The 27,157-nt window shown below is 38.1% G+C and overlaps 2 protein-coding genes, 5 non-coding genes and 1 pseudogene across 13 annotated transcripts; 1 reads left to right on the top strand and 7 right to left on the bottom strand.

The window, feature by feature from the left end:
* Nucleotides 1-3: 3 nt before the first annotated feature.
* Nucleotides 4-199, bottom strand: LOC121759853. Its single transcript, XR_006041787.1, has one exon. It is a non-coding gene; the product is annotated as a U2 spliceosomal RNA (small nuclear RNA).
* A 5,124-nt stretch (nt 200-5,323) lies between these two features.
* Nucleotides 5,324-5,519, bottom strand: LOC121759832. Its single transcript, XR_006041771.1, has one exon. It is a non-coding gene; the product is annotated as a U2 spliceosomal RNA (small nuclear RNA).
* Nucleotides 5,520-5,920: 401 nt separating this feature from the next.
* LOC121759818 lies at nt 5,921-6,138 on the bottom strand. The gene has a single exon (XR_006041761.1). It is a non-coding gene; the product is annotated as a small nucleolar RNA U3 (small nucleolar RNA).
* Nucleotides 6,139-8,687: 2,549 nt separating this feature from the next.
* LOC121759811 lies at nt 8,688-8,883 on the bottom strand. Its single transcript, XR_006041754.1, has one exon. It is a non-coding gene; the product is annotated as a U2 spliceosomal RNA (small nuclear RNA).
* A 1,561-nt stretch (nt 8,884-10,444) lies between these two features.
* LOC121759852 lies at nt 10,445-10,640 on the bottom strand. Its single transcript, XR_006041786.1, has one exon. It is a non-coding gene; the product is annotated as a U2 spliceosomal RNA (small nuclear RNA).
* Nucleotides 10,641-12,112: 1,472 nt separating this feature from the next.
* Nucleotides 12,113-12,311, bottom strand: LOC121759819 (annotated as a pseudogene).
* A 3,683-nt stretch (nt 12,312-15,994) lies between these two features.
* On the top strand, nt 15,995-17,953 carry LOC121756980 (ER membrane protein complex subunit 8/9 homolog). The gene is made up of 5 exons (XM_042152422.1): nt 15,995-16,317; nt 16,399-16,545; nt 16,635-16,694; nt 17,390-17,556; nt 17,656-17,953. Exons 1-5 carry the CDS (start codon nt 16,117-16,119, stop codon nt 17,684-17,686), a joined length of 606 nt encoding a protein of 201 aa, XP_042008356.1. The 5' UTR covers nt 15,995-16,116; the 3' UTR covers nt 17,687-17,953.
* Nucleotides 17,954-18,296: 343 nt separating this feature from the next.
* On the bottom strand, nt 18,297-23,581 carry LOC121759253. Of its 7 annotated transcripts, XM_042154792.1 has the most exons (10): nt 23,341-23,581; nt 23,129-23,245; nt 22,929-23,025; nt 21,428-22,203; nt 21,206-21,324; nt 21,033-21,120; nt 20,511-20,945; nt 19,966-20,434; nt 19,664-19,836; nt 18,297-19,561 (listed from the first exon to the last, which is right to left on the bottom strand). In XM_042154792.1, the coding sequence occupies exons 4-10, from the start codon at nt 22,187-22,189 to the stop codon at nt 18,605-18,607; spliced, it is 3,003 nt and encodes a 1,000-aa protein (XP_042010726.1). In that variant the 5' UTR covers nt 22,190-22,203; nt 22,929-23,025; nt 23,129-23,245; nt 23,341-23,581; the 3' UTR covers nt 18,297-18,604. The 7 variants fall into 7 exon arrangements, with proteins under 7 accessions (XP_042010726.1, XP_042010725.1, XP_042010724.1 ...); XM_042154791.1 differs by lacking the exon at nt 23,129-23,245 and having other exon boundaries at nt 23,279-23,581; XM_042154790.1 differs by lacking the exon at nt 23,129-23,245 and having other exon boundaries at nt 23,285-23,581.
* Between the last annotated feature and the right edge of the window lie 3,576 nt (nt 23,582-27,157).

Genomic DNA, 27,157 nt, shown 5'->3' with positions numbered 1-27,157 from the left:
TTGGTGGGGTGTGCCTGGCCAATGCAATAGTGCAACACAAAGGCGACACATGAAAACCCAAGTAGCAAGCTACTTTGACAGGTCTTCCCCCTCAAAAAATAAATTTAATATCGTGTGAACCAATGGTCCACATATCAGATATTAAACTGATAAGAACAGATACTACACTTGATCTTAGCCAAAAGGCCGAGAAAGGTATGAGTTTTCCATGGACTGGCCCATAATTTTATAGTAAAAGGTCTGCTCTTCCTTCCTTTATTCATTTCGATGTGGGAATAAAATTTTAATAAAGATACTTCAAAATCAGATTAGCCAACTAAAATACATACATACATGCATGCGTGTACAACAAGAAAACAAGCACAAGAACTGCATATATATACCTGAGAATGTCCAGTTCTTTCATTTCCTGCATCGGTGCAGCACGAGCAACACAAAAATGCATCTACTTTCCTAAGAGAATTAATTATCTGATGAACATAATTATCAATTGATGAAAAGACCTTATCTACTTTCAATATACATAACTCTCATGCCTATCAAATGCCACAACTCTTTTATAAATAAACATAGATAAAACAATGATTTAGATTTAATATCATATACTACTACATATAAAAATGGCCACAATTTGCAGATACAGAAACTCACATATGCCTATACATAATAGATGGGACCCAGAAAAGGGAATATGAATGAAGAGAGCATCCAATGCATGTATGACTTTGATCTGAGAAAGATTAATCAAAGAAGATTCAAGAGTTGCACTCGAAAATTAAAGTCTCCTCGGCATGAGACACAAGGCTTCAACTAGGACCAAACTGCGACAAAATAACAAGGAAATATTACATGATGATCCTGCTACACTTTGATGAATCATAGATTTTTAAAAAAAGGACCTCTTTAGGAATCGGTCGTAAAGCTTTGCTAGTATATCCCATTGAAGGAGGTATTAAAGCTCGCCGCTTTCCAGAAGTATCTATATATGCCAATACAAGTGAGGCATTTCATACATGTACATATACTAAACACCAATTTCTAATCTGAATATCTGATATTATTTGGATGGCCAGTTTTATGAATAGAATCTCAGAACTAAAACTTGATATAGTTGTCTGAACAACTTCCAATCATCATCTCTAGCCTATACTGAAGCTGCTCATACTCATTAGATGCCGACTGAAGGAGGTATTAAAGCTCGGCGTTTTCCTGAAGTATATGTGCCAATACAAGTAAACTAAACACCAGTTTCAATCTGAATATCAACCTTTTATCATATGCGATTTCCAAAAGTAAATTGAAATAACTTCTACAAAAGTATAGAGTATGCAAACCTGCTCGTCACCCAAACGGAATAATCACAGTTTTGTACTAAAAAAAATATATCACCACAATTACAAGAGATCAAACGTGGATTACAGAACTAATATATGTAAGTTAAATAAAAACAAAAGGTTTAAACACCAATTTCTAATCTGAATATCTGATATTATTTGGATGGCCAGTTTTATGAATAGAATCTCAGAACTAAAACTTGATATAGTCGTCTGAACAACTTCCAATCATCATCTCTAGCCTATACTGAAGCTGCTCATACTCATCAAATGCCGACTGAAGGAGGTATTAAAGCTCGGCGTTTTCCTGAAGTATATGTGCCAATACAAGTAAACTAAACACCAGTTTCAATCTGAATATCAACCTTTTATCATATGCGATTACCAAAAGTAAATAGAAATAACAGAAGTGTAAACAAAAGTATAGAGTATGCAAACATGCTCGTCACCCAGACGGAATAATCACAGTTTTGTGCTAAAAAAAATATATCACCACAATTACAAGAGATCAACCGTGGATTACAGAACTAATATATATAAGTTAAATAAAAACAAAAGGTTTAAAAAGGTCTGTCAGACAGCTGCCTGGCCATCCTGATAAATGAAAGAAAATAACGTGGGAAATAGCTTTTTCATTTATGATAAATGTGTTAGACAAGTTTCCTTTTTATATCTACATCCCAGGGCGGTTCAACCTCCTATCTCCCGGGAAAGAACCACAAAGAAAACCCGAGATAGAGCTTATAAAGACGCTCGACCTCCTAGTCTATTACATTAGATAAACAAACATAACTAACTTTATTACTACCTCCCTACTTAGGTGGTGTAGCATGAAATGAAGGATAGACGATAGCTTCCTCTATAGAATCATTGATATGCTCTCCTGCATGTGTCGACGGAAGGGATGATGCTGGGTTCTTATCAACTCCCCCCCGATAGGATCGTCCTTGTCCTCAAGGAGAAGAGAAGGATTGCGGCTGGAGAGGGAAGTGACGGTTTCCCAGGGGGCACTAGACCATTTCTTGTGCGGTATAGATGAACAACCCCGTAGCACAACGAAGGAGTTAGCTCGGGAAAATTCCATCGTGTGTTCCACATAATCATGTGTGACACGACCAAGTGATTCCAACCACTCCATGCCTAGAATGATATTCGGACCGTGGAAGTCCAATAAATGGAGATCAATCCGGAATAAATGGCCTTGGAGATCGACCATCGTCTCCTTGCTGACATGAGAACAAATTAAGGATTCACCATTACCGACATAAACACGAAAATGTTTAATCTTAGTCAAAGAAAGACTTAGCTTTTCGGCGATACGCGGATGTATAAAATCATGGGAGCTTCCATTGTCAACCAAAATATTCACCGCGGATTTGTGAATTGTTCCCACAATATTAAAGGACTTCACGTGTTGTCGGCCTTCGACGACATTCAAGTGAGATAGATCCGCTGTGATATCATTATCATCCGTCTCTAATTCAACCACATCATCTTCATCAGCATCGACGCCCATGTAAGCCAAAAAATTATGGTTACACACATGACCTGGGGTCCATTTGTCCTCACAATACCAGCATAATCCCCGACGAGAGCGATCTGCCTTCTCCGACGCAGAAAGGCGTACCACATGCAGTTTGCTGAACTCTCGGAATCTGCCACCCGAAGGACGCGGACCTTGGGAAGACGAAGCCACGGTCTGATTAGGCACTGTGGAAGGATTGTGTGTGGCTCTTGATTCTTGTGAGACCCATGGCCGAGGCGAATAAGTGGAGGGAGACAGTTGGTGCTCCGGTCGACATGCCGATATTTCCTTGGCCAAAGCAAACGCAGCAGTAAGTGTGGAAGGGCGATGTAACTTGACCTCCCGTTGCAAAGGTTGTTTAAGACCAGCGATATAAATGGGAATACGAATATAATCTGGAACGTCGGAGAGCTTGTTCTGCAATCTCTCAAACTCAAGCTGATAATCCGACACCGTGCCGGTTTGACACAATTTGGCGATTAAGCCAATGTAACTTTCATAACAGTCCGGATCGAAACGATAACGTACGTCGGATAAAAAGTCTTGCCAAGTAACAAAATCATTATTAGAGCAATAATGTTTTATCCATTCGGAGGTTGGCGGGTCGAATAATGGGACGACATAGTGAAGCCTGTTTGTATCCGGCATCATCAAATGATCGAAATAATATTGGATTTTCAAAATCCAATTTGCGTGTCACTACCGTCAAAACGGGGAGGATCTAGATGAACACCTCTATGTTGATCATGACTACCGCGAGGCTGTCGATCTGCTGAGGGATACCAACAAGAAGTCGGCCGAGGCCCGACCATTGGAGATGAAAACGGGCGGTCGACGATCGGCATGAAATGAAGGATAGACGATAGCTTCCTCTATAGAATCATTGATAGGCTCTCCTGCATGTGTCGACGGAAGGGATGATGCTGGGTTCTTATCATTGAACAATGGAGCTTCCATCATTTGCTTCATTTCAGATAAAATTACTTTATTTTATCATATTTTTGGGCATTTTTTGGTTTTATTAATAAACTCTAATTTATGAGTATTCGTACAATTTAGTGTAGTCTTGTGTCACAACTTACTAAGTGTATTATTAGGCCCGAAATTCGGGTACCCAAACCCGAAATCTCAAAAATATCATACTTAATACCCGACCCGTATGTGAATTTGGGTACCCTAATATCCGATGCATGTACCCGACCCAACTAATCGGATACCCATAAACCCTAAATTATTATATTTTGAATTTATTCTATTTATATAAATTATATTGTAAATTATTAAAAATAACACAATATTACTATTTATTGAAATAAAAGTCTAAACTTCCGTTTTAATGCTTTAGCTTTCTTTAGATTATGATTCTATGACCATATATATACTATAATAGACATCAGAAAAATAGACACTACTTAATTTTAAAATATATTTTATTTGCATGAAATAAAACTCAAAAGAGATTAAAATAATTTTTTTTTAGATTTTAAATAAACATGTAAATAAAATGGAGAAAGCATAGCTATACATTGAAAAAATAACAAGTAAGAACATAAATAATGTCCATGAATAAAACATAACACAAATGTAAAAAAATATTAAAGTCTAGATAATAGAACAATAAAATCGGATTGCATTATACTAAAAGCATTCATAAATCTAAATGTGATTAAATAAATTTGCCCTACGGGTTGTAGGCCCTATACTAAATAAAAATATTTATCACATATATATAATTAATCAGATTTAATCGGGTATTAGTTGGGTATTCTAATACGGGTTTCGGGTACCCTAATCCTAAAAATTCCTAACATTAACTACCAAAATCTATATCCGAATCTATAATTTCGGGTTTCGGATACCCAAAACACCAATTTATAATCTGAATATCAACCAACCTCCAACTTTTATTCCACTCAAAACCACCTCCTTCAAAAGGGAAAACCAAAACAGTTTTGTGCTAAAATGTGTATCACCAAAATTACAATTTACAGGTACTAGGAGACATTTTGTACATCAAGTAGTAGTTGTTAGACAATCTACTTTTCTGAATGATGCATTAAGGTTATTCACTAGATATGTCAAAGCACTTATTCTTTGCTAAAACACAAGTGTTAGTTTAATATATGAAGGAGGCATATGTGATTAAATGTAATGCCAAGTATTTTGGAAGGATTTAGGTTGTGTATTATTACCCCACTAGGAAGTTTCAGCGTCCAAGATACTTTAAAACTGGGACCTTAAACTTGACATAGACATTAACTATCATACTCATCAAATGTCATTACAATCACTCATCAAAAGTTCAAAAAGATAAATTGTCTGCCTCATCAAAAGTTCAAAAAGATAAATTGTCTCTCAAACAGCTGCCCGACCATCCTCACTTGGACCAAAATATTTCATTAAATATTAAGCACAGTAAATAAATAAATAAATTCCACATAAGAAACATTGCAACTAAAATTGATGGGGGTGTGCCTGGCCAATGCAATAGTGCAACACAAAGGCGACACAAGAAAACCCAAGTAGCAAGCTACTTTGATGGGTCTTCCCCCTCAAAAAATAAATTTAATATCGTGTGAACTAATGATCCACATATCAGATATTAAACTGATAAGAACAGATACTACACTTGATCTTAGCCAAAAGGCCGAGAAAGGTATGAATTTTTCAAACACTGGCCCATGATTTTATACTACATTGTCTGTTCTTCCTTCATTTATTCATTTAGATGTGGGAATAAAATATCAATAAAGATACTTCAAAATCAGATTAGCCAACTCAAATACATACATTCATCTACAAGAAGAATTCAGTTCCTGCATCGGTGCAGCACAAACATTTCCAAGGAACACATTAACTCCAACAACCCCCGAACTTCCTCCATGTACTTCTTCTTTTCCGTACATACAACTGTTATCAAATGTCATACCTCACATAATTATCATTACTTATTAGCTGCATCAATAAATCAAAAACAAAAAGATTTAGAGTCTGTCAGACAGCTGCCTAGCCATCCTAGCTCGACCAAAGTCAAGCCAAGAACGATCATCTACTGCACCACAAGCCGAAAACCCAGCCTAGCCATCCTAGCTCGACCAAAGTCAAGCCAAGAACGATCATCTACTGCACCACAAGCCGAAAACCCAACTCGAGGGGCTGTTAATCACGCTCTAGCCAGGCAGCCACGGTTCATCCACCAAACATGGTTTCCTGTTTCCTTAGAAATCAAGGATACAAAGGTACGAGCCTATAGAACAGATCCTGTTCAAGTAAGGTCGTGACTGCTTCTAATCTTTCGTTATATTAAGTACTTGCTGTTTAAACTTTAAGAATTCGACGTGGGATGAGTTTTACTGATATTACTCACAGTTATGGGATGGGTTTAACTGATTTTATCCTACATAAGTCAATAAAATCGTCCATTTTAAATACCAATGGAATCCACAAATTTTAGTGAGAGAATAAGCAAGTGAAGAATTGGAATGATGTAAAAATAATGAGTGAAATGAGGTGTATTTGTAGGTAAATTAAATTGAATTTAAAAAAACAAAAAATAAAAAATCGTCCTCTCCGCCCCGCCCCCACTATAGGCCGGCCGCCTCACCGCCCGGCGACCGGCGCGTCCTCGCACATTTCTCGACGGAAGGCCTTCCGCCCCTTTTTTTTGTCCACTTCGGACCCACTATAGACCGCCCCCACCGGGGCGGCCGGCGTGCCTATACTATAGTGGACACTCTTATTGAAGTAACTCTCAAACCCGTTTTGAGAATTCAGATAGTAAGATTTAAGCTTAAAAAATATCTCTCCCCCTTCCCTCTTGTTGTTTGTGCATTGTAAAAATGTTACTCCAACCTCATTGTAAAAACGTTTATGGAAGTAACACTGAAGTGTAATCTTCCATAGATGCTAGGACCTTAAACTTGCTGCAATAACTATCAAACTCATCAAATGCCATAACTCTATTACAATGAATATGAACTGATGCACACCTGAAATAAACACAGATATCACTTCACCACCATTACCAACTAAACTTATAAAAACTGAATCAGAACACCTCTCATGGGAATCTCAAACATCCTTAGCTGTGTGCAACATGATCAAAAGTTCAAGAAAACAAAAAAGATATAGGGTCTGTCAGACAGCTGCCTAGCCCATCCTGACTGGACCAAAGTCAAGCCAAAAACGATCATCTACTTCAATAACCCAATGCAATTACTTAACTTTTATATATTTGTAGTCCAAATACAATTCGATTGAATATATGTTAAATTGAATAGCTCAGCATCCTATATATTCCAATTTTTTAGGTTAATATACTAAACTTTTAATGAAAGATATGTTTTAATTAATTATTTGAAAGTTATATCTATCGGTTTAATTTTTGATATATTATTCTAATGCTTAAAATAAAATGTTGAAATATAAAGATTTAAATATGTGTATTGTTACTTCTTTAAGTGTTACATATAATAGTTTCTAACTGAAATACCACTTATTATGTGTTAGCAATTTTACTTCAAAGTGTTGATAATAGTTTCTATCTCAATGGGTTAGCCGATATGCCAAAGTTTAGGGTTAGGTAGAAAATATATAGCGATTGACAATTTGAGATCCATACTCCTCTTTCTCAACTTTCTATATTACCATGGGCCATTAATATGATAGCATGTAAATGGAGCTAGTAAAATGCTTGAAATTTAATTTGAAACTAAATAAAAAATGAGTGATGTAAAGACAGTTGTTAATTTGTGGCTACAAATCGATCAACTGATTCCTAAGCACCAAACAAATTTTACTTTATATTATTGCAAAAGAATCAACATGTGATATTAATGGTAATCACAATATATTGGAAATAGCGAGAAAATTATAAATTGGACTAAATATAGTGTAACTTCTAACAGTCACCTTTAGTTTTCTTTGCTTTTCTAAAAGAATAAAAATAAGTGAAAAATCAAAACGTATAAATTGTATTAATTCTCATATAATACACTCCAACGTATTTTCGACGTGGGACACTAACAATCACAGTTTTGGGGATTATCAAACAGATGTACATAGGATTAAGTAAAAAAAATACATCTAAATATTACATAAGCATAGGATTAAGAAATTTGTGAAAAGCTATGAAGGGAGGTACGTAATTTTTCTACATCAAATAGTAGTTGGAAGATCGTAGTAAACTCAGTTACAAAAATTTCCAATCTACTTTTCTGAATGATTGCTAAAACACTACTGTGGGGTTAATTTATGAAGGTGATATATGTTCATCTCTATTGCCATTTATTTTGGAATAATTTACCTTGTACAGTTACACACAAACCACCTTCACTTCCCTAACTACAATACATATCATACTAATCAAATGCCACAACTCATTTATAAATAAACACAGATATTACAGCCCAGCCACTACAGAATTATCAACTTAAGTTATGCAAAAACTGAATATTCATGGAGGATCTCAAACACCCTTATAGCTGCATCAATAAATCAAAAACTGAAGAAAACAAAAAGATTCGAGTCTGTCAGATACCTGCCCAGCCGTCTTGACTAGACCAGAGCCGAGTCAAGAATGATCATCTACTTCACCACGAGCCAGAAACCCAACCCCAGGTGCTGTTAATCACGCTCTAGCCAGGCAGCCACAGTTCATCCACGAGACATGGTTTCCTGTCTCCTTTTTTTTATTTCAAATTTTCAGTTAATAATTATCACTATGTTTTTGCTTCCTTTTATATGTGGTGAATAAAGCTCACACAAAATTGTGGCCACTGCCCTCGCCGGAGCAGACTAGCAAACGGATATATTTAAACTAAAAAATGGTGGGGTGCGCCTGGCCAATGCAATAGTGCAACGCAAAGGCAACACATGAAAACCCAAGTAGCAAGCTACTTTGACAGATCTTCCCCCTCAAAAAATAAATTTAATATCGTGTGAACCAATGGTCCACGTATCAGATATTAAACTGATAAGAACAGATACTACACTTGATCTTAGCCAAAAGGCCGAGAAAGGTATGAGTTTTCCAAACACTGGCCAATGATTTTATACTACATGGTCTGCTCTTCCTTCCTTTATTCATTTCGATGTGGGAATAAAATATCAATAAAGATACTTCAAAATCATATTAGCCAACTCAAATATCAATAAATACATACATAAATTTATTAAGTTTACAATAAATTTATCAAAAACCCTAATAATATGCAAATAAACAACAAATAAGGGAGCAATGTTGAAAGAATGAAAGAAACTTACCGAAATATGAAGGGAATCGCCACGAAATCGCCAAGAAATCGCCAAATTTTGTCTTCCTCTCTTTCTCTCGCGGATTCTGCCTATTCTGCCTGGGGCACTGATTTAAGCAAGTTAGAGACGCATGAGCCGCATGCGTCTCTCCCTAAGACGCATGACGCTCATGCGTCGTCCGTGAAATTTAAAAAATATAAAAGACGCATGAGGGAGATGCGTCTCTTCCTAAGACACATGACCCTCATGCGTCGTTAAAAAAACGAAAAAAAAGAGAGACGCATGACCCTCATGCGTCTTTATGAAAGACGCATAATCGTCATGCGTCTCATTAAAAGGAGACGCGTGAGGGTCATGCGTCTCTCCCAAATTCAGAACAAAAAAAAAGTCCAGTACAAACGAGGAATGATAACTCTATTCTAGAACAAAAATAGAAAAAACCCGGGCTCCTTGGCATGAGACTCAAGGCTTCGACGAGGACCAAACTGCATCAAAATAGCAAGGAAAGGTTAAACGATGACATGCATTAACACCGAAGAAACACACACATCTTGATGAATCAAAGTTATTTTTTTGAAAAAAAGACCTCTTCAGGAATCGGTTGTAGAGCTTCGCTAGTATATCCGACTGGAGGAGGTATTAAAGCTCGTCGTTTTCCTGAGATATATATGCCAATACAATTGAGGCATTCACTTTTGTATGCAAACTAAACACCAATTTATAATCTGAATATCAACCAACCTCCAACTTTTATTCCACTCAAAACCACCTCCTTCAAAAGGGAAAACCAAAACAGTTTTGTGCTAAAATGTGTATCACCAAAATTACAATTTACAGGTACTAGGAGACATTTTGTACATCAAGTAGTAGTTGTTAGACAATCTACTTTTCTGAATGATGCATTAAGGTTATTCACTAGATATCTCAAAGCACTTATTCTTTGCTAAAACACAAGTGTTAGTTTAATATATGAAGGAGGCATATGTGTTTGAATGTAATGCCAAGTATTTTGGAAGGATTTAGGTTGTGTATTATTACCCCACTAGGAAACCTTCAGTGTCCAAGATACTTTAAAACTGGGACCTTAAACTTGACATAGACATTAACTATCATACTCATCAAATGCCATTACAATCACTTATCAAAAAGATTAACTATCATACTCATCAAATGCCATTACAATCACTTATTAAAAGTTCAAAAAGATAAATTGTATTTCAAAACTGTCTGACCATCCTCACTTGGACCAAAATATTTCATTAAATATTAAGCAAAATATATAAATAAATAAATTCCACACAAGAAACATTGCAATTTGCAACTAAAATTGGTGGGGTGTGCCTGGCCAATGCAATAGTGCAACACAAAGGCGACACATGAAAACCCAAGTAGCAAGCTACTTTGACAGGTCTTCCCCCTCAAAAAATAAATTTAATATCGTGTGAACCAATGGTCCACATATCAGATATTAAACTGATAAGAACAGATACTACACTTGATCTTAGCCAAAAGGCCGAGAAAGGTATGAGTTTTCCATGGACTGGCCCATAATTTTATAGTAAAAGGTCTGCTCTTCCTTCCTTTATTCATTTCGATGTGGGAATAAAATTTTAATAAAGATACTTCAAAATCAGATTAGCCAACTAAAATACATACATACATGCATGCGTGTACAACAAGAAAACAAGCACAAGAACTGCATATATATACCTGAGAATGTCCAGTTCTTTCATTTCCTGCATCGGTGCAGCACGAGCAACACAAAAATGCATCTACTTTCCTAAGAGAATTAATTATCTGATGAACATAATTATCAATTGATGAAAAGACCTTATCTACTTTCAATATACATAACTCTCATGCCTATCAAATGCCACAACTCTTTTATAAATAAACATAGATAAAACAATGATTTAGATTTAATATCATATACTACTACATATAAAAATGGCCACAATTTGCAGATACAGAAACTCACATATGCCTATACATAATAGATGGGACCCAGAAAAGGGAATATGAATGAAGAGAGCATCCAATGCATGTATGACTTTGATCTGAGAAAGATTAATCAAAGAAGATTCAAGAGTTGCACTCGAAAATTAAAGTCTCCTCGGCATGAGACACAAGGCTTCAACTAGGACCAAACTGCGACAAAATAACAAGGAAATATTACATGATGATCCTGCTACACTTTGATGAATCATAGATTTTTAAAAAAAGGACCTCTTTAGGAATCGGTCGTAAAGCTTTGCTAGTATATCCCATTGAAGGAGGTATTAAAGCTCGCCGCTTTCCAGAAGTATCTATATATGCCAATACAAGTGAGGCATTTCATACATGTACATATACTAAATACCAATTTCTAATCTGAATATCTGATATTATTTGGATGGCCAGTTTATGAATAGAATCTCAGAACTAAAACTTGATATAGTTGTCTGAACAACTTCCAATCATCCTCTCTAGCCTATACTGAAGCTGCTCATACTCATCAGATGCCGACTGAAGGAGGTATTAAAGCTCGTCGTTTTCCTGAAGTATATATGCCAATTCAAGTTGAGGCATTCATTTTTTGTCTGTAAACTTAACACCAGTTTCAATCTGAATATCAACCTTTTATCATATGCGATTTCCAGAAGTAAATATAAATAACAGCAAGTGTAAACAAAAGTATAGAGTGCTTTCTTCTCTTCCACAAAAGTATCGAGTATGCAAACCTGCTCGTCACCCAGACGGAGTATATATGACTGGAGAACTTTCTCCAATGTGAAAAATAGATAAAAAGAAATCACCATTATAAGTATATTTGATGATACATATGGAGAAAATATCCATCTAACCTCACAGATAGATGCTATGACCTTATTAACTTCAATAATTCGATGTTGGACACTAATAATCACAGTTTTGTGCTAAAAAAATATATCACCACAATTACAAGAGAGATCAACCATGGATTACAGAACTAATATATATAAGTTAAATAAAAACAAAAGGTCTGTCAGACAGCTGCCTGGCCATCCTGACCGATCATCTACTGATGTATGCAGCCAGAAACCTGACCCGAGGGGCTGTTAATCACGCTCTAGCCAGGCAGTCATGGTTCATCCACTAGACGTGGTTTCCTATCTCGTTAAAAATCAAGAACACAGAGGTACGAGCCTATAGAACAAATCCTGTTCAAGTAAGGTCGTGGCTGCTTTATGAAGCTATCAGTTAATGTACCTGTTTTTTATTGAGTAGGAATTCGACGTGGGACACTAATAATCAAGGTTTTGTGCTAGAATCCGATTATACAGTTAAACTTCGATGTGGGATAGCGATGCTCACAGTTGTAATTGCGTTAACTAAGGGATTGTAGTTTTTTAGTGAGGATTAACCTATTAAAGGTGAAATCGGAGAGGAGAGGAGTGGAAAGGGGAGACTAGGAGGTTGAACACGGGAGCTTCCATCATTTACTTCATTTCAGATAAAATTACTTTATTTTATCATATTTTTGGGCAATTTTTTGTTTATTAATAAACTCTAATTTATGAGTATTCGTACAATTTAGTGTAGTATTGTGTCACAACTTACTAAGTGTATTATTAGGCCCAAAATTCGGGTACCCAAACCCGAAATCTCAAAAATATCATACTCAATACCCGACCCGTATGTGAATTTGGGTACCCTAATATCCGATGTAGGTACCCGACCCAACTAATCGGGTACCCATAAACCCTAAATTATTATATTTTGAATTTATTCTATTTATATAAAGAGGGAACATCATTTTAGGTCTACGAACTTTGCCAAAGTATTATTTTAGGTCCGTGAACTTTGAGTTAGTATCATTTGAGCTACTTTTTTAGTATTTTGGAGATTTTTTTGCCGAAAATGGCCTCAAGGCCTTGAGGGTTAATTCTGTCAATTTAGTTTGATGGGTGGTGTGATGGTATCCATAAGAGAAGAGAGAGAAACACGTACTTCTAACATTTACTCAAGTAATTCATCCATTTCTCTTTCTTTCTCTTATCTTCCCCCATTCCTTCTCCTCTCATCTTTCTCTCTAACATGTCGACCACTTCTACAAACGGATGTCACTGATTACGCTTTGAATATGTGAATTGTTTGTGTCGTGAACGGGCAACCCTTATATTTTGTTTGCGAGAAGAAAGGGAAGAATGGTGGGTGCTCATTTTTCCGCTGGTGCTACCCTATTACCATTCATTATGCAAGAAAACCGTCGAACGAAGAAGGAAGGCAATCTGCAATTTCAGGAGTCGGTGGAAATGGAAAGCTTCGCAAAGTCCTTTAGACCGACTCCCACTCTGACCACCACTCTCACTACCGCTACCACGCCGCACACTCTTCTGATGCATTTTGGTGATATTATCGTTAAAGACTATATTAGATTAGGCTAGGTGAATTTTGGGTTGTATGGTTTTGAAGCTTGTTGTTGGGTTGGAAGTGAGAAAAAAAGCCAAATGAAATGTTTTCAAGTGTTGAACCCAAATCCTAAAAATAAACCTTTCATCTTCACACTTTATGCAAAAAGATCACTCAAATCCTACAACCTACACATGCAGAGAAGTGACGTCTCTGACGCAAAATGCAGCGGCGGATGATTTGTCGAAATTGCCCTTTGAAGGCCTTAAGGGTATTTTCGTCAGAAAAAAAATTTAAAATACCTCAAATGATACTAACTCAAAGTTCACGGACCTAAAATGATACTTTGGCAAAGTTCGTGGACCTAAAATGATGTTCCCTCTTATATAAATTATATTGTAAATTATTAAAAATAACACAATATTACTATTTATTGTAAAAAAAATATTAAAGTCTAGATAATAGAACAATAAAATCGGATTTCATTATACTAAAAGCATTCATAAATCTAAATGGGATTAAATAAATTTACCCTACGGGCTGTAGGCCCTATATTAAATAAAAATATTTATCACATATATATAATTAATCAGATTTAATTGGGTATTAGTTGGGTATTCTAATACGGGTTTCGGGTACCCTAAACCTGAAAATTCCTAACATTAACTACCAAAATCTATATCCGAACCTATAATTTCGGGTTTCGGGTACCCAAAACCCGCCAGATATTAGGTTGGGATCGGGCATATCTGAAACCTGAGAACTAAATTTGCACCCGTATGTAGTATGAGTGTATGACTATTTGTTTTAATACTAAGAGCATCCACAGTGGGCAGACGATGGCACATCCATCGTCCGCAGACGATGTGCCTCGGAACACGCATCATCCGCGGTATCATCCACAAACGATACCGCGGACGATGCAACGTGTTTTCGTTTTTTTTTTCCCTTAAAAAATGTATAAATATACCACACTTCACCACTTCTATTCACTCTTCTATTTTCATCAAATTATAATGAATCCGGGTGATTTTCCAAATCCGAATAGTCCCGACGGATTGCCGATGTTCGGCGGTGGTGCAGGTGGCTGGGTACAGACCCTGACGAATATCGGCCCTTCGACTCCAACACCTAGTACGATCCGGATTTCAGCACGGATTCGTATGGGCTGTCCGACATGAAGCCGTCCCCTACCCGCGCCCCCGCCTCAGCCGCTGCCACCGCCTCGGCCTCCGCCCCCAAGGAGAGGAAGAAGAGGAACAGGCACAGAGCGCAGAAGTTGCCGCCTCCGGATAAGAACGAAGAATTCGCCTCAGGGAGGACGAACTACAACCCCAAGGAAAGTGTTCTTCTGACGAAGTGTTGGGTTGATATTTCAGATGACCCGGTGTTTGCCAACAACCAAAAGCAAATCACGTACTGGGAGCGCATCGCTGAGCGCTACAAAGAATCCAAGTTTGCGGCCGCGTACAAGCGCCATAGGGAGCAGCTCCGCAAGTATTGTGATCAGGTGAAGAAGCAGCTCAATTTGTTCTCAGCGGAGTATATGAAGTGCGTGAGGGAGCAGGGCAGCATCGAGAGTTTCACCGATGTGCGCGATAAAGCGCTTGCGTCGTACATTTCATTGTACGGCGAGTTCAAGCACTACTACTCCTGGCTCATCGTGAAGGACAAGCAGAAGTGCCAAGGAGGGATTATGCCCATATCGGCTGTGTTGAAGAGGATGAAGAACACCGCTACTGGTGATTATACGAGCAGCGACAGTGTCGCACCTCCGATGGACCTCAACCAGCCGATGTACGAGGATGAGAGTTCGGGCACACCGATGTCCTCCCGGCGTCCCATTGGCAACAAGGCTGCCAAGAACAAGGGGAAGGGGAAGACGACGACCTCACAAAACCTGGCCACGACTTCGGCTGCGGCACATGCCTACGAGGAATTGGTGAGGGTCACCACGCAGAGGACGTTGTTGGACACACACAACGCCCTCAGGCAGACCAACGACCAGGATGAAGCCCAATATCTCAAGAAGATGATCGATGCTCTCCAGCACTAGTTGGGAATGCTTTAGACCAGCCTTTTTATATGTAGTGCACTTGATTTTTATTTCTACATTTGTAACTTTTTTTTAATTAAGTAAATGTAGGATTTTCCTTTAAATTGTGGTGTTTTTTTTATTTATTTTGCTTGACATATTTGCAAACATAAAAATTAAATACAAAATAGAAGTAAAAACTATAAGGCGGACTATAGGGCATCACATTGCAGGTTGAAGGATAGAAGGATAAAATGTTGATGTGACAGAGGATAGAGGTCCTATAGAGCGGATTATAGGGCGCCATATTGTGGAGGCTCTATGCTTATGAATTACTACTATTTTAAAGCACCGAGAATATTGTAAAACTATTCATATCGTCACATATTAATACCATTATATACAATCAGTACTACTACTACTATTTAACAATAATTTATAAATTTCTTTGTATTAAAAATTTAAATAGACAAAACAGAGAGGGCTATTCTCCTTATATTTGGTGATAATAAAAGAGAGAAAACCCCAACTCCCCAAGCCTAATTTTGTAGTGAATCTCAACTTTTTTTGGCGGAATTGATCGAACTCAGTGAATCATGGGTGGTGAATCGCGTTACGAGATCCATCAGAGCGCCTACATCAAGCTGGTCCTCCACGCCCTCAAGCACCGTACCTCCGCCGTCAATGCCGTCCTCCTCGGTCGCTCCGCCGGCGCCGGGGTGGAGATCGTTGACTCCGTTCCCCTCTTCCACTCGCAGATCGGCCTCCTTCCCCCGCTTGAAATCGCACTCATTATGGTCAGTTAATACTCTACACTCTGCACTGATTTGCGAATTTAGCGAATTTTGATTTATTCGATTGAGATTTGAAATTGGTAGATTGAGGAGTATTATGGAGAAAAAGGCTTGAGCATCGTTGGTTACTTTCATGCTAACGAGAGATACGACGATTTTGAACTCGGCGGTGTGGCTAAGAATATTGGAGATCACATAACTCGGTATTTTCCTCAGGCGGCTGTGCTTTTGGTAGGTTTTTAATTTGTTTGAGAGAGAATTGAAAGCTTGATATCTTGTTTATTGATGATTTTGTCATGTTTTGATTTGTGATTTTATAGTTGGATAATAAGAAGCTTGAATCTTTACAAAAGGGGAAAGACCGAAGTCCAGTTGTGCAGGTAATTTCTGCTACAATTCTTCACCTAGGTTGTAAGATTGAAAATTTTATATCTCCAAGCCGTTTCATGTTGAAGATAGATTTCAGTTACATGATTTAAGCTCTTCCATGTGATTGTTGAGGAAAAGCATAAACTTTGCTTGCTATTATCGACATTTCTTTTATGTGATTGTGACCTAAGCTTGATCCTACAGCTGATATGTCTTTGAGATTGAGCAAGTGTAGATCTATCCAGCAGTGTGTTATAAGCTACTCCCTGTGATTTTTTACGGGTCCTTTGGTTGTTAAGACAATGTGATTGAGCTAAAAAGTTGGTAAAAGGTTGTGTGAATGGGGGATGTATCGTGTATCGCCAGTTCGGGTTTATAATCAAATTTATCATTTAATTAGAATGGATGTATTGTGCATCCGGATGTACCGGAGTGTGCCTCCTAAAACTTTATGACTCTGCTCACAATTAGCACTTTTATTCAAAAAATGCATTGACAGATAATTCATTAATTCATTAGTATAACAGACATTAATTCCAACATATGACTGCACATCTCATTACAGTCTGAAGCTGCCTCATCCTTTTGGCTGTGTTAACTTCATTATTCTACTGTCTCTATTTCATGATGCAATTCCTTCTCTGCGGCTTTTCCTCTCCTTCTCCAGAGGAGGAGATAACTAAATATGTGTCTCTATGTTACTCAGCTTTATAACAAGGATGCATCTAGTAGTTGGAAGCTAGTCGGTTCTGATGCGAATAGCCAGCTTGCTCTCAAGGAGCCTTCAGCTAATGTAGTGCTTTTGGACTACATCTCATCTGAGAAATGGAATGACATCACAGATTTTGATGACCACCTAGACGACATCAGCAAGTAAGAACCTCTTCAATGTCATCCACATTAAATAGCCGTATTGGGGTCTCATCAATAATAGCATCAAAATAATGGTTGTTGTTTATGATGTTCTTGTAGGGATTGGCTGAACTCCAAACTTTTCAACTAAGCCTCAGAAGTTTCAAGATGATGTACACTAATGTTGACTTCACTCAGTGGCTGTTGAGTTTCTTAAGACTGCTTATGTATCTTGATGGTTAAATTTTTGAGATATACCGTGTCTGGTTTATTGGTATTTGCTTAAAGAAACCCATTCCAACATCAATCTTGGAATGTTGGATTATAGTTTTTGGGGCCTCTATATCTTATGTTATACTTTTCCTTGTGGATATTTTACTCTTTTAGCTTAATTGATTCACACTAGCTATGCCTGAAATCATTTATCATAGTAACTCATAAGGATGATGTCTATTCAATACCTTGGCAGAGCATTGATCTGCATTATGGAAGTATGTACTTCTATGTTGTAGTAATTCGTTTTAGTCACTACAATGTTTGCTATTCTAAAATAACTTAAGAAACATGTTGAAGCCACCCATCGACTATCGCTCAGTTCTGCCAAGAATTCCGACTCTTGAAACTCACTTTACTGACAGAAATCGGATTTTTTGTCTGAGGTTTTAATAGAATTTTGATTTGATTCAGTAGAAGTAACTAGCTAATAGCTATCCTCATGTTTTATTTATTTGATTCCTTGTAAAGTATGAAGATGCACTAACTTTTATGATTAATAGTACAGTATTATTTATCACCATAAACAGAGGATTATTACAAATAATTTCATGCGTAAATACATCCACCAAAAAAATTCCAATAATATACATTGAAAATGAAAACTAGATCAACTTATTTGACATGCAGCCACTGTAAAAAAAACATGGTTCTGGAATGAGAATCAGCTAGTCTACCAAACAATAAAAAGAGAGTTTCAATCGCAACGACTCTGAACACTAATATTCAAGAAGCCGAATGAATAAAGTTACATGCAGCAGTGTATGCATAGCCGCGCGGTACAGGCAAGGAAGGACTACCCCTGTTTTGGAGCAGAACGCCTCTGTCTCTTGTACTTCCTCTGTACATTGTCTTTGGCTGCTGCAGAATCGGTCTCAGTAACCTGTGGTTCTCCCTCCGGTGACGGCTTAAATGGAGAATTATGTGGACAGGGTGAATTTACAGTCGGACCAGAGGAAGTCGTGTCTGCTTTATCTGCATCCATCCCTTTCCTCTTGGCTAGACCACATTCTAAAGCATCACCATCTACCTCATCAACCTTGATTGTTTCACCACAGCAATCTTGATGCGATGGTGATGGCTCTGGGATATTCTTTTCAGCAAGATGGCCGTAGGGTTTTATGTCTTCCATTCCATGACTCATGGAGTCGGACAATGTCGGATTCTCAGCCTCTTGGGGCTCGTGTACAGGAGGTTCAGGGATGGACTTGGTGTCCACTCCATTCACATCCATTGCCTCCTCAATAGGTTCATGGTGTAAAGTTGACACTTCAGGGTTGTGCGTGGAAACCATAGAGGCACTGGGATCATCTTCGTGAGGGAAAAGAGTCCCATTAAACGTTGTAGTATCAACATGGTGTAGTTGTTCTGAGTTCTGAGAACATGGTTCCAATGCAGGAGGTTCAGGTACCGGTTGCAAGACTTCATCGTCAATTCCTCTGTATTCCTGCCCAGTGACTTCTTGTTCTCTGTCGTCTGCTGCAGAACCAGTTTGGATTCGTTCATCATTTCCTGGCGAAAAATCTGTTTTCACATCAGTCAACGTTAGGGCTGAATCCTGACCACCCGGGGGATCACAATGTAGATTTAGCATAGATGGATCGGCAGGAGATGGTGAAGCTTCTCTACTTCCGGTAAGGGTGTCTATTTCTATCATTTCCAAGTGTAAGTTGTCATGTAACTCTGGAAGCAGAGACTCTCTTGACATTGGTGTAGCCAAAGGCTCAACATCCCGTCCGGTACTATCATGCGGCTGCAAAGGAGAACCATTAGGTCCCAATGAGGTAGATGGTGTTGGTGAAAATGCACTAGAGGTACACGGGAAGTACGAATTGACACGTGAATTTGCACCTACCAAGTACCCACTCATTTCGCCTTTCCTTCTTGGCTTGCAGTGCTTCATCTTGGGACCATCTGGGATCATATCATGTGTTGATAGCATGGCCTGGTTTTGATTACTCACTCCCAAAACACATGCACATATATCTCGAATCTTCTCAAGGGCCTGCACCATCGGGTTTGTAGTTTCTGCAAGATCCAATAAAAATGACTATACAGCGCACTTTATAAACAATCATATCTCAAGAATGAAAAAGTCAAGAATTGATCCTCCCCCCCCCCCCCCCCCCCACATCATATTCACAACCCCAACTGCACCTGTAGCTTCAGGATCCAACTGAGTTATATTCGGATCGGTATCTTCCTGGAATTCGGGGGCACTCAATCCAGAATCCCATGTCCCTGGTGTATCTGGCACTTCACTAACATTTCCTTGAAAAAGATTTGATGGCTTAAAAGAATGAGACACTTCTGATGAGGTGGAAAGCATCACAGGAACCAATGAACCTCTTCTTCGGCTCTCGGCGGCTCGTCCAGAAGTAAGTGTGCCCCTCTTTCTTGGTCGACCTCTCTGAACCTTAGGTGGAACATATGGGGCTGTCGATGGAGATGCTGCTCCCATATCAGGACGCACAGTCAGACGGTGGTCCTCATGAGCTGCCCTGAGAGAATATGCACATATTTCCTGGATCTCCCTAAGGACATATTCCCCAGAGACCTCATAACCTTCATGAATAGCATCAGAGGCACGGTGATATATTTTTTGTAAGCTCTGGGCCTGGATACACTGAAAAAAGTCAAATACAAAAACACGAGCACGAAATCAGCTAGGTAAAAAGTTGGATTTTTTATAAGTTTCCTACCATTGCCTCCATTGCACCTCCGACTCCCTGGTATCCAGTATTTGGACGAGTGGCTGGATTACCAATCAATAAGCGAGTGATTCTTCGGTACCACATCATGTATGGATCACTCTGATCTATTGGACCATCAATTGGAGGTCCACATATGACTCGGGATCGGCGGTCTGCCCACATATCAACAAATTGCCTGTGATGATGGGCCCAATCATAATTCTGTCTTCCTCGACGATCTGTCAAATGAATGTCGGGGATAGTGTCACAAAGTGCAGGGATAGATTGTTGTTGACCAAATTGACGTAGAACACGATCAGCATGGTGGAACTCCACGACATCAAAGCAGATGAGAGGAGCCACTGTCTGCCATATTTGTCTTCCTGAAATACAGTATTCTGGGAGGCTGGCCAAGACTTCAGGAGGATATGGGTCCCATATAAACTAAAACAGGAAGTAAATTTTACATATTGGCAATGTATTATGTCACAAAACAGATACTGCGTGTAGTAGTAAAATATGAATATTAACCTGGTCGTCCTTCATATTATCTAGCTGGTCCCTGTATAAGACTAGGACATGCGTTCCCACAGTCTCCAGCTTGAAACCAACATTCCACCTGTGAACAATTAATAATTCATACTAATAAAATACATGCATTGTAGAATATGAACACTTCAAGTTTATCAAATCTTCAAGAATACCTGGAACCATAAGGGGCAGAAGGCAAAGAGTGATCTCCAGCAACTACATCAGGAGGTGGCTGCTCACGGGGTGTTAATCTCCCAGGACGGATGAAAGGCAGTCTCTCCCATGCCCAGATCTGAGTAGAATTCACAAAGACCATTACATCACATCAATCTGTACTGATGACTGTATAGTAAAAATACAACTTTTGAAATTCTATTATGTTAGGCTTGTAATACCTGCAAAAGGACCAATGGCCCACATATATCTGATGTCTCGGGTTTGGCTGCACGGCACAATGCCCGGTACAAGCAAGAAAGGACAGCTCCACCCCAGCTTAGCTTGCCAGCCACTTCAAAATCCCTGAGCAGGGGCAAGTACATGAGCTTCACCTTATTATTAGACATATCTGACAATAGCTGCCCCCCGAGCAACTGCAAAATGTATGCTCTGGCATAGAATTGCACTGTACACTCTGATGCACCATCTGGCAATGTTTTGAACCTCTCCTGTAAGCATCGGATCTTGAGGCGGCCGCGATCAAAGTCTTCAGGTGGGGGTCTGAATCCCAATAGCTCATTGCATATTTCTTGCCATTCATCTAGTGACCGGTTGGTATCGACACCTGTGATAGGCTCACCATCTATGGGGAGACCCCACAACACAGAAATGTCCTGAAGTGTGACAGTGGTCTCACCAACTGGCAAATGGAAAGTATGTGTCTCTGGGCGCCATCTCTCAACCAATGCTGTGATTAAAGCATGATCCAGCCGCATGCGACCAGCCTTATACACCCCATAAAAACCTGCTTTCAACATCATTTCTTGCACTCGAGGATCTAAGGTACCCAAGCGCCAAAAGTGGCCATCACACCTCCTGCAAGTCAGTGGTTCAAAATTCTGACCATTCCATATCTCTGTAGATCTGTGATGATCCTGTAAGGTAAGTACGGAGTCATCAATGGGCCCAGGATGCAATGTATGCCTCAGTGCAGAATCCATATTCACTGAAATCCCTGCAATATCTAAAACTAGTCAAATGTCAATTGAAACAAGCAGCACACAGTCAAAGATAATTGGCTAGTGAAGACAACATTGCTAAAAGTGGCCACATTTTTTATCCTTAAGAAAATCTAGAAGGAAAATATTATTCTAAGGTCATCAACAAGTGTTTTTCATTATATTCCAGTTCTGCATTTCACTTTCACTTCTGCAACCTCTCAAGTTAAGATGGATTAGTGGCAACCCATTACTAGCGTTGCACTAAGCAAGAGATGGGCAAGGCGCTTGAGGTATCTGAATGTGGAAATTATTTATGCAACTAAAAGGAAACTGTAAAACTTTCGGCAGGGGAGAGAATTTTTTTAGTTATCTAAACTATTTTCACTTATGAAGAATGTACTTAACACTTTATGGATCTCCAGGTATAGTGAATAGCACAACCAACATCACTTTCAATATTCCCTGAGAGGTGCAGTCAGGTTCGTTATGAAGAACTATTGCAAAAATACTGAAATTGATTAGGAAACTAAAATTAGGTGTGTATCTTAGACTTGCACGCACGTAAGACTTCCATTCCCCCATTGAATTTGGCAAAGGAACACGAGAACTCACGTCAAGATGAAATTTTATACAAAATTACAAATAGAACCTAACAAGCATACTCAATAATTACTGAGCCACATTCTAAGAAGTAACAGACTCAGTGAATTTAAAGCTTCAAAATTTCCATAATACATACAGTCTCTCACTCAATAAATATGCAACAGAGGGCCACCAGCAGACACCTGAGCTGAGGCTGCTGAGAGCCTGAGACTAATGAAACTTCAATTCATTAACTGCAAAATTATTTGCACACGAACGTATCAAAAGAGAGAGAATTTATAAGACAATGTAACTATCCATAAAATTACGCCATCCACGAATTCATCACTCATTTACCATTCCCTACATCCGTAATCCAGTGAAAATGGCACAATTAGAGCATAATCAGTTGTGTCAAAACACCTGATTCTCAATGTAAGCTCCAATTATCACATCAAACATTGCGCAATTGCCCTAAAACATAGAGGGGAAGAAAAAAAAACGAACTTTTACCCACAAAGAGAAAAGCCAAAAGCCCGAGTGAGTCAATTCGACGAAGCAACGCTTACGATATCTTTATCGATTCCCCAAAACCCAAACCATGTAATTTGGGCGTGGAATTGAAGAAGAAGCTAAAGGCGTTGGGATTTTGCAGCAGGAGAGGAAAAAATGGAGGGAAGGAGGTGTGAGAGCAACGGCTATTCAAATCAGAGAATTTCTGATCTCCTTCACCAGAAACGCTTTCACGACTTCGTTTGGGGAAAAAAATGAAGAGATAGCGCTAGGGTTTTGAGAAGCGTCCCCTCCTTCATCCACACTTCTATTTCTTTGCAACTCAGCCCCCTTTTTCTCTATATTCTCAAACTAGGCTCTAAACTTTTTGCTTGCTGAGAATATTACCCATTTTTTGTAAGAGTTGACTTTTTACTTTTTGACGTTATCTCGCCGATATTAAATAGCAAATGGCAAACGTAATTATTTCTCATTTTAATTTTCAGTTGATTTTTACTTTTCTCGAGGTGTAAAGGTAAGATTCCCCGTCCTTTTTCATTCAAATATTTAGCAAATTCATATTAAAACAATCTCAAATTTATTGTTGGAAATTTGATTTTAAATATGGATAGGCAACATAAATTTTGGGTGAAAAAAATCTTGTCATAGCAAGACAAATATTAATAAGGAGAAAAATATCTAAATACTAATAGGTCGGACTTATCGTATCAAAAACACAGAATTTTCACTATATTGTGATATTCAGTTCGATATGATACTTTATCGGAAATAGGAATTTATAGTTTCGGTTTGGGTTGAGTTCAGGTAACCCATAAAAATCTATTATTATTTTGATTCTTGTATAAATACTACTTTTAATTTATTCTATATATTCATGTTAATTCGATTTATATTATGTAAATCAAGTTTAATTCTTTTTAATCTGTTTAATAGTAGTATTAGGTTTTAATTTTGTAATGCAGGTTTAATCATATATTAATGGTTTGACTTGTTATTGTGTCGTGTTCGGGTTTGAAAGTAGTAGGCCGGTTTCGTGTTCGGGTTGAGAATTTCCTTAACATGTCAGGTTCGTTAGGCCTTATTGGATTTGGCCGTTATCGGATTGGCCTGATAACAGCCTAACTCACACGATTTAACCCGATAACGGCCTAAATCACACGATTTGTCACCTATATAGCGTGATTTTTAATGCAATATGATACATTACCAAATATTGCAATACGATATGCTGAAATTTTGGTATATACTTACCATAATGTATTGGTGCATCGTATATATACCGACATCAATATATAGTGTACAAACGGTATATACTATGAATACAGAATTGGAAAATAAAAGAAGTGAACGTTTTATCAGTAGAGTATGTTGTGTTTTGTGTATAACGTCTTTACAATTATTTATATAATTAATTGACTACAAAATTTAAAAAAAAAATAACAAAGCTCGTGTACCTCACGCGAACGACAAGCGATTGGCGTGCCATTTCGGCATGCGCCCCCCCTTCAACGTGGCACGTCCCCGGTGCGCGCTTTTCCTTCCGTTGTTGATGCTCTAAAGCCGTTTCAGCATTAAATATTTTTCTAAATTAAGTAAATAGTACGATACGACAAGCTCGGTCAGAAGAATTTTATCGACGGTATTTCTACTTACCAAATAAAAATAAAATCTACTAATAATTTTTCTTACTAAATGACAATTCTCATTAAATACATATTATGCTGACAAAAAATAACTATATGGATCACCTGCCCCATAATTGCCCCTTGTGGACTCATTTCTACTCTTCTAAGACTCTTCTTGTCTATATATTCAGACAATTGTCTTCACAATCACACAGTTTATACAGTCAAAATCACAAGAAATAGATTGTGTGCTAAATATATTTGAAGATGGAAAGTGGAGGAGGATTTAACTCTCAGCATGTAGCATCCAGATCTGGTAAAAGTGCTAAACTTAATCTGAAAGTTTTATGCATTAGATTTTTTTCTTTTTTTGCCATGAGCCAACTGGTTTTTAATTCTTTGAATTTTATGCTGTGAAGTATGTCAAATCTTTTGCCAAATCGTTAGCAAATTAATTTTGCAAAATAATATTCTATGCATAAATTATTAACAAGTTAAAGCTGATTTCTGTCAACTTCTTGTGGAGTTTTGTTTTGATCTATATATGTCTATTTGTCGAGTGACATGTTTTGATTTTGTGTTATTTTACTGGTTCTCTTTAGCTACTTCTGTGAGGCAAGTTGTTTATTTCATTTTTATGTTGTTATTTTTTGCATATATGTTCTGTGAGGCAAGTTGTTTATTTCATTTTTATGTTGGTATTTTTGCATATATGTTCTATGAACATGTGTTGATATGATATAGCATAACTTTGTCTAAATATATAACTTTTTTAAGTTTTTGCTCTTCATTGATGTATAAACGTTGAATTTCTTGTTTTCTAAGATGCAATGGTGTGTTTTTAATTTATCAAAGTGATTTATGTGTCATTTATTGAAAAGAATTTGATTGTAATGACATGAATAAATTTGAGTTCTGATATTCTACTTTGGAGGGAAACCGTGTTAATAGGTTGCCATTAATTTTTTTTTCCTCTATAAAATTTGTGCAATGTAATAAAGTAAATTGTAGTTTTAATTAGCTAGTAAACAAAATCCAACAACTATCAGTTATCACACCAAAACTTGTCTTCTTGTGTATGAGAAAATGTAACACTCACAATTTCAAACAAAATTACTAAATTATCTCCTTTATTTGCTAATTTCATTATAAATTATCTCTAATTAATTCATTTATTTTGTCACATTAAATCGATTTCTCTCGTATGGATCGCAGAGGGTGGTTGATAGGAATTAAGGAGAGTCTAGCAGCAAGACGGACATGGTGGTAGAAATCAATAGGAGGATAGAGAACATAATGAAAGCACCAATTTGATAGGAATTAATATGAGATTAATTCCTATTGAATATATTATATGAAAAGAGAACACAAAGGGAGGAAAATAACGTAGATTGGCGGTTTCTCCAAGAGGGAGAACCGAAGGAGAGAACGAGATTAATAATTTAATTCTTCATTCTGCTTGATAATAATAAAAGACTCCACACATATTTATAATATGTGTTGTACAAAAAGATCTCCTATAAACTAAGAAAGCAACTCAAAAGCATATCAAATTCTAACCACTATGCAAAGTAAATTAAATCATAACAACTAAATAATACTAAAGCATAAATAAACTAAATAAATATGCGGAGAGAATATCAGCTCCCTTCCGTAATAAAATAGAATATCATGTCCCTACCATGCAGGTGCAGCAGCAGGCGACAGTGGCGAGAGGATAGAGGAGGTGGCGCCGTTGCAACAAGTTCCGGTGAGGAGGTCGGAGCAGTTCGTGCCGTCGGCGAACGTGAAAAGGATAATGCGGCGGGCTCTGCCGCTGCACGCGAAGATTGCCGACGACGCGAAGGACATGGTGCAGGAGTGCGTGAAGGGAGTTCATCGCCTACGTCACAACGGAGGCGAACGCTAGGTGCCGCGGGGAGAGCCGGAAGACGATCACGCCGGACGACGTGGTGGGCGCCATGGAGGCCTTGGGCTTCTACAATTACTCCGACACGCTCGCTCTCTACTTGGACCACTAAGATCCCAACCGTCGCCCCGTGCCGCCCGCTCGTGGCCTTGGAGCTGACGCTGGCTATGGCAGTGGTGGAGGAGAAGGCTCTTCCTCTGGGGCTGAGTTTGGGAACTACAACATCTTTCAGTAGGAAACCCTACTTTTGTTGTTGTTGTTGTTTTGATTTTAATTTTGATTTTGATGGACTACAGTTAAACTCGGATTATGCAGTGCATGGATTGTTGTTTGATTTCA

This window comes from Salvia splendens, chromosome 12, assembly GCF_004379255.2.
Source record: "Salvia splendens isolate huo1 chromosome 12, SspV2, whole genome shotgun sequence".
Taxonomy (NCBI): domain Eukaryota; kingdom Viridiplantae; phylum Streptophyta; class Magnoliopsida; order Lamiales; family Lamiaceae; genus Salvia; species Salvia splendens.
Note: the sequence above shows the minus strand (reverse complement) of the source record. Positions and strands in the feature narration are given on the sequence as shown.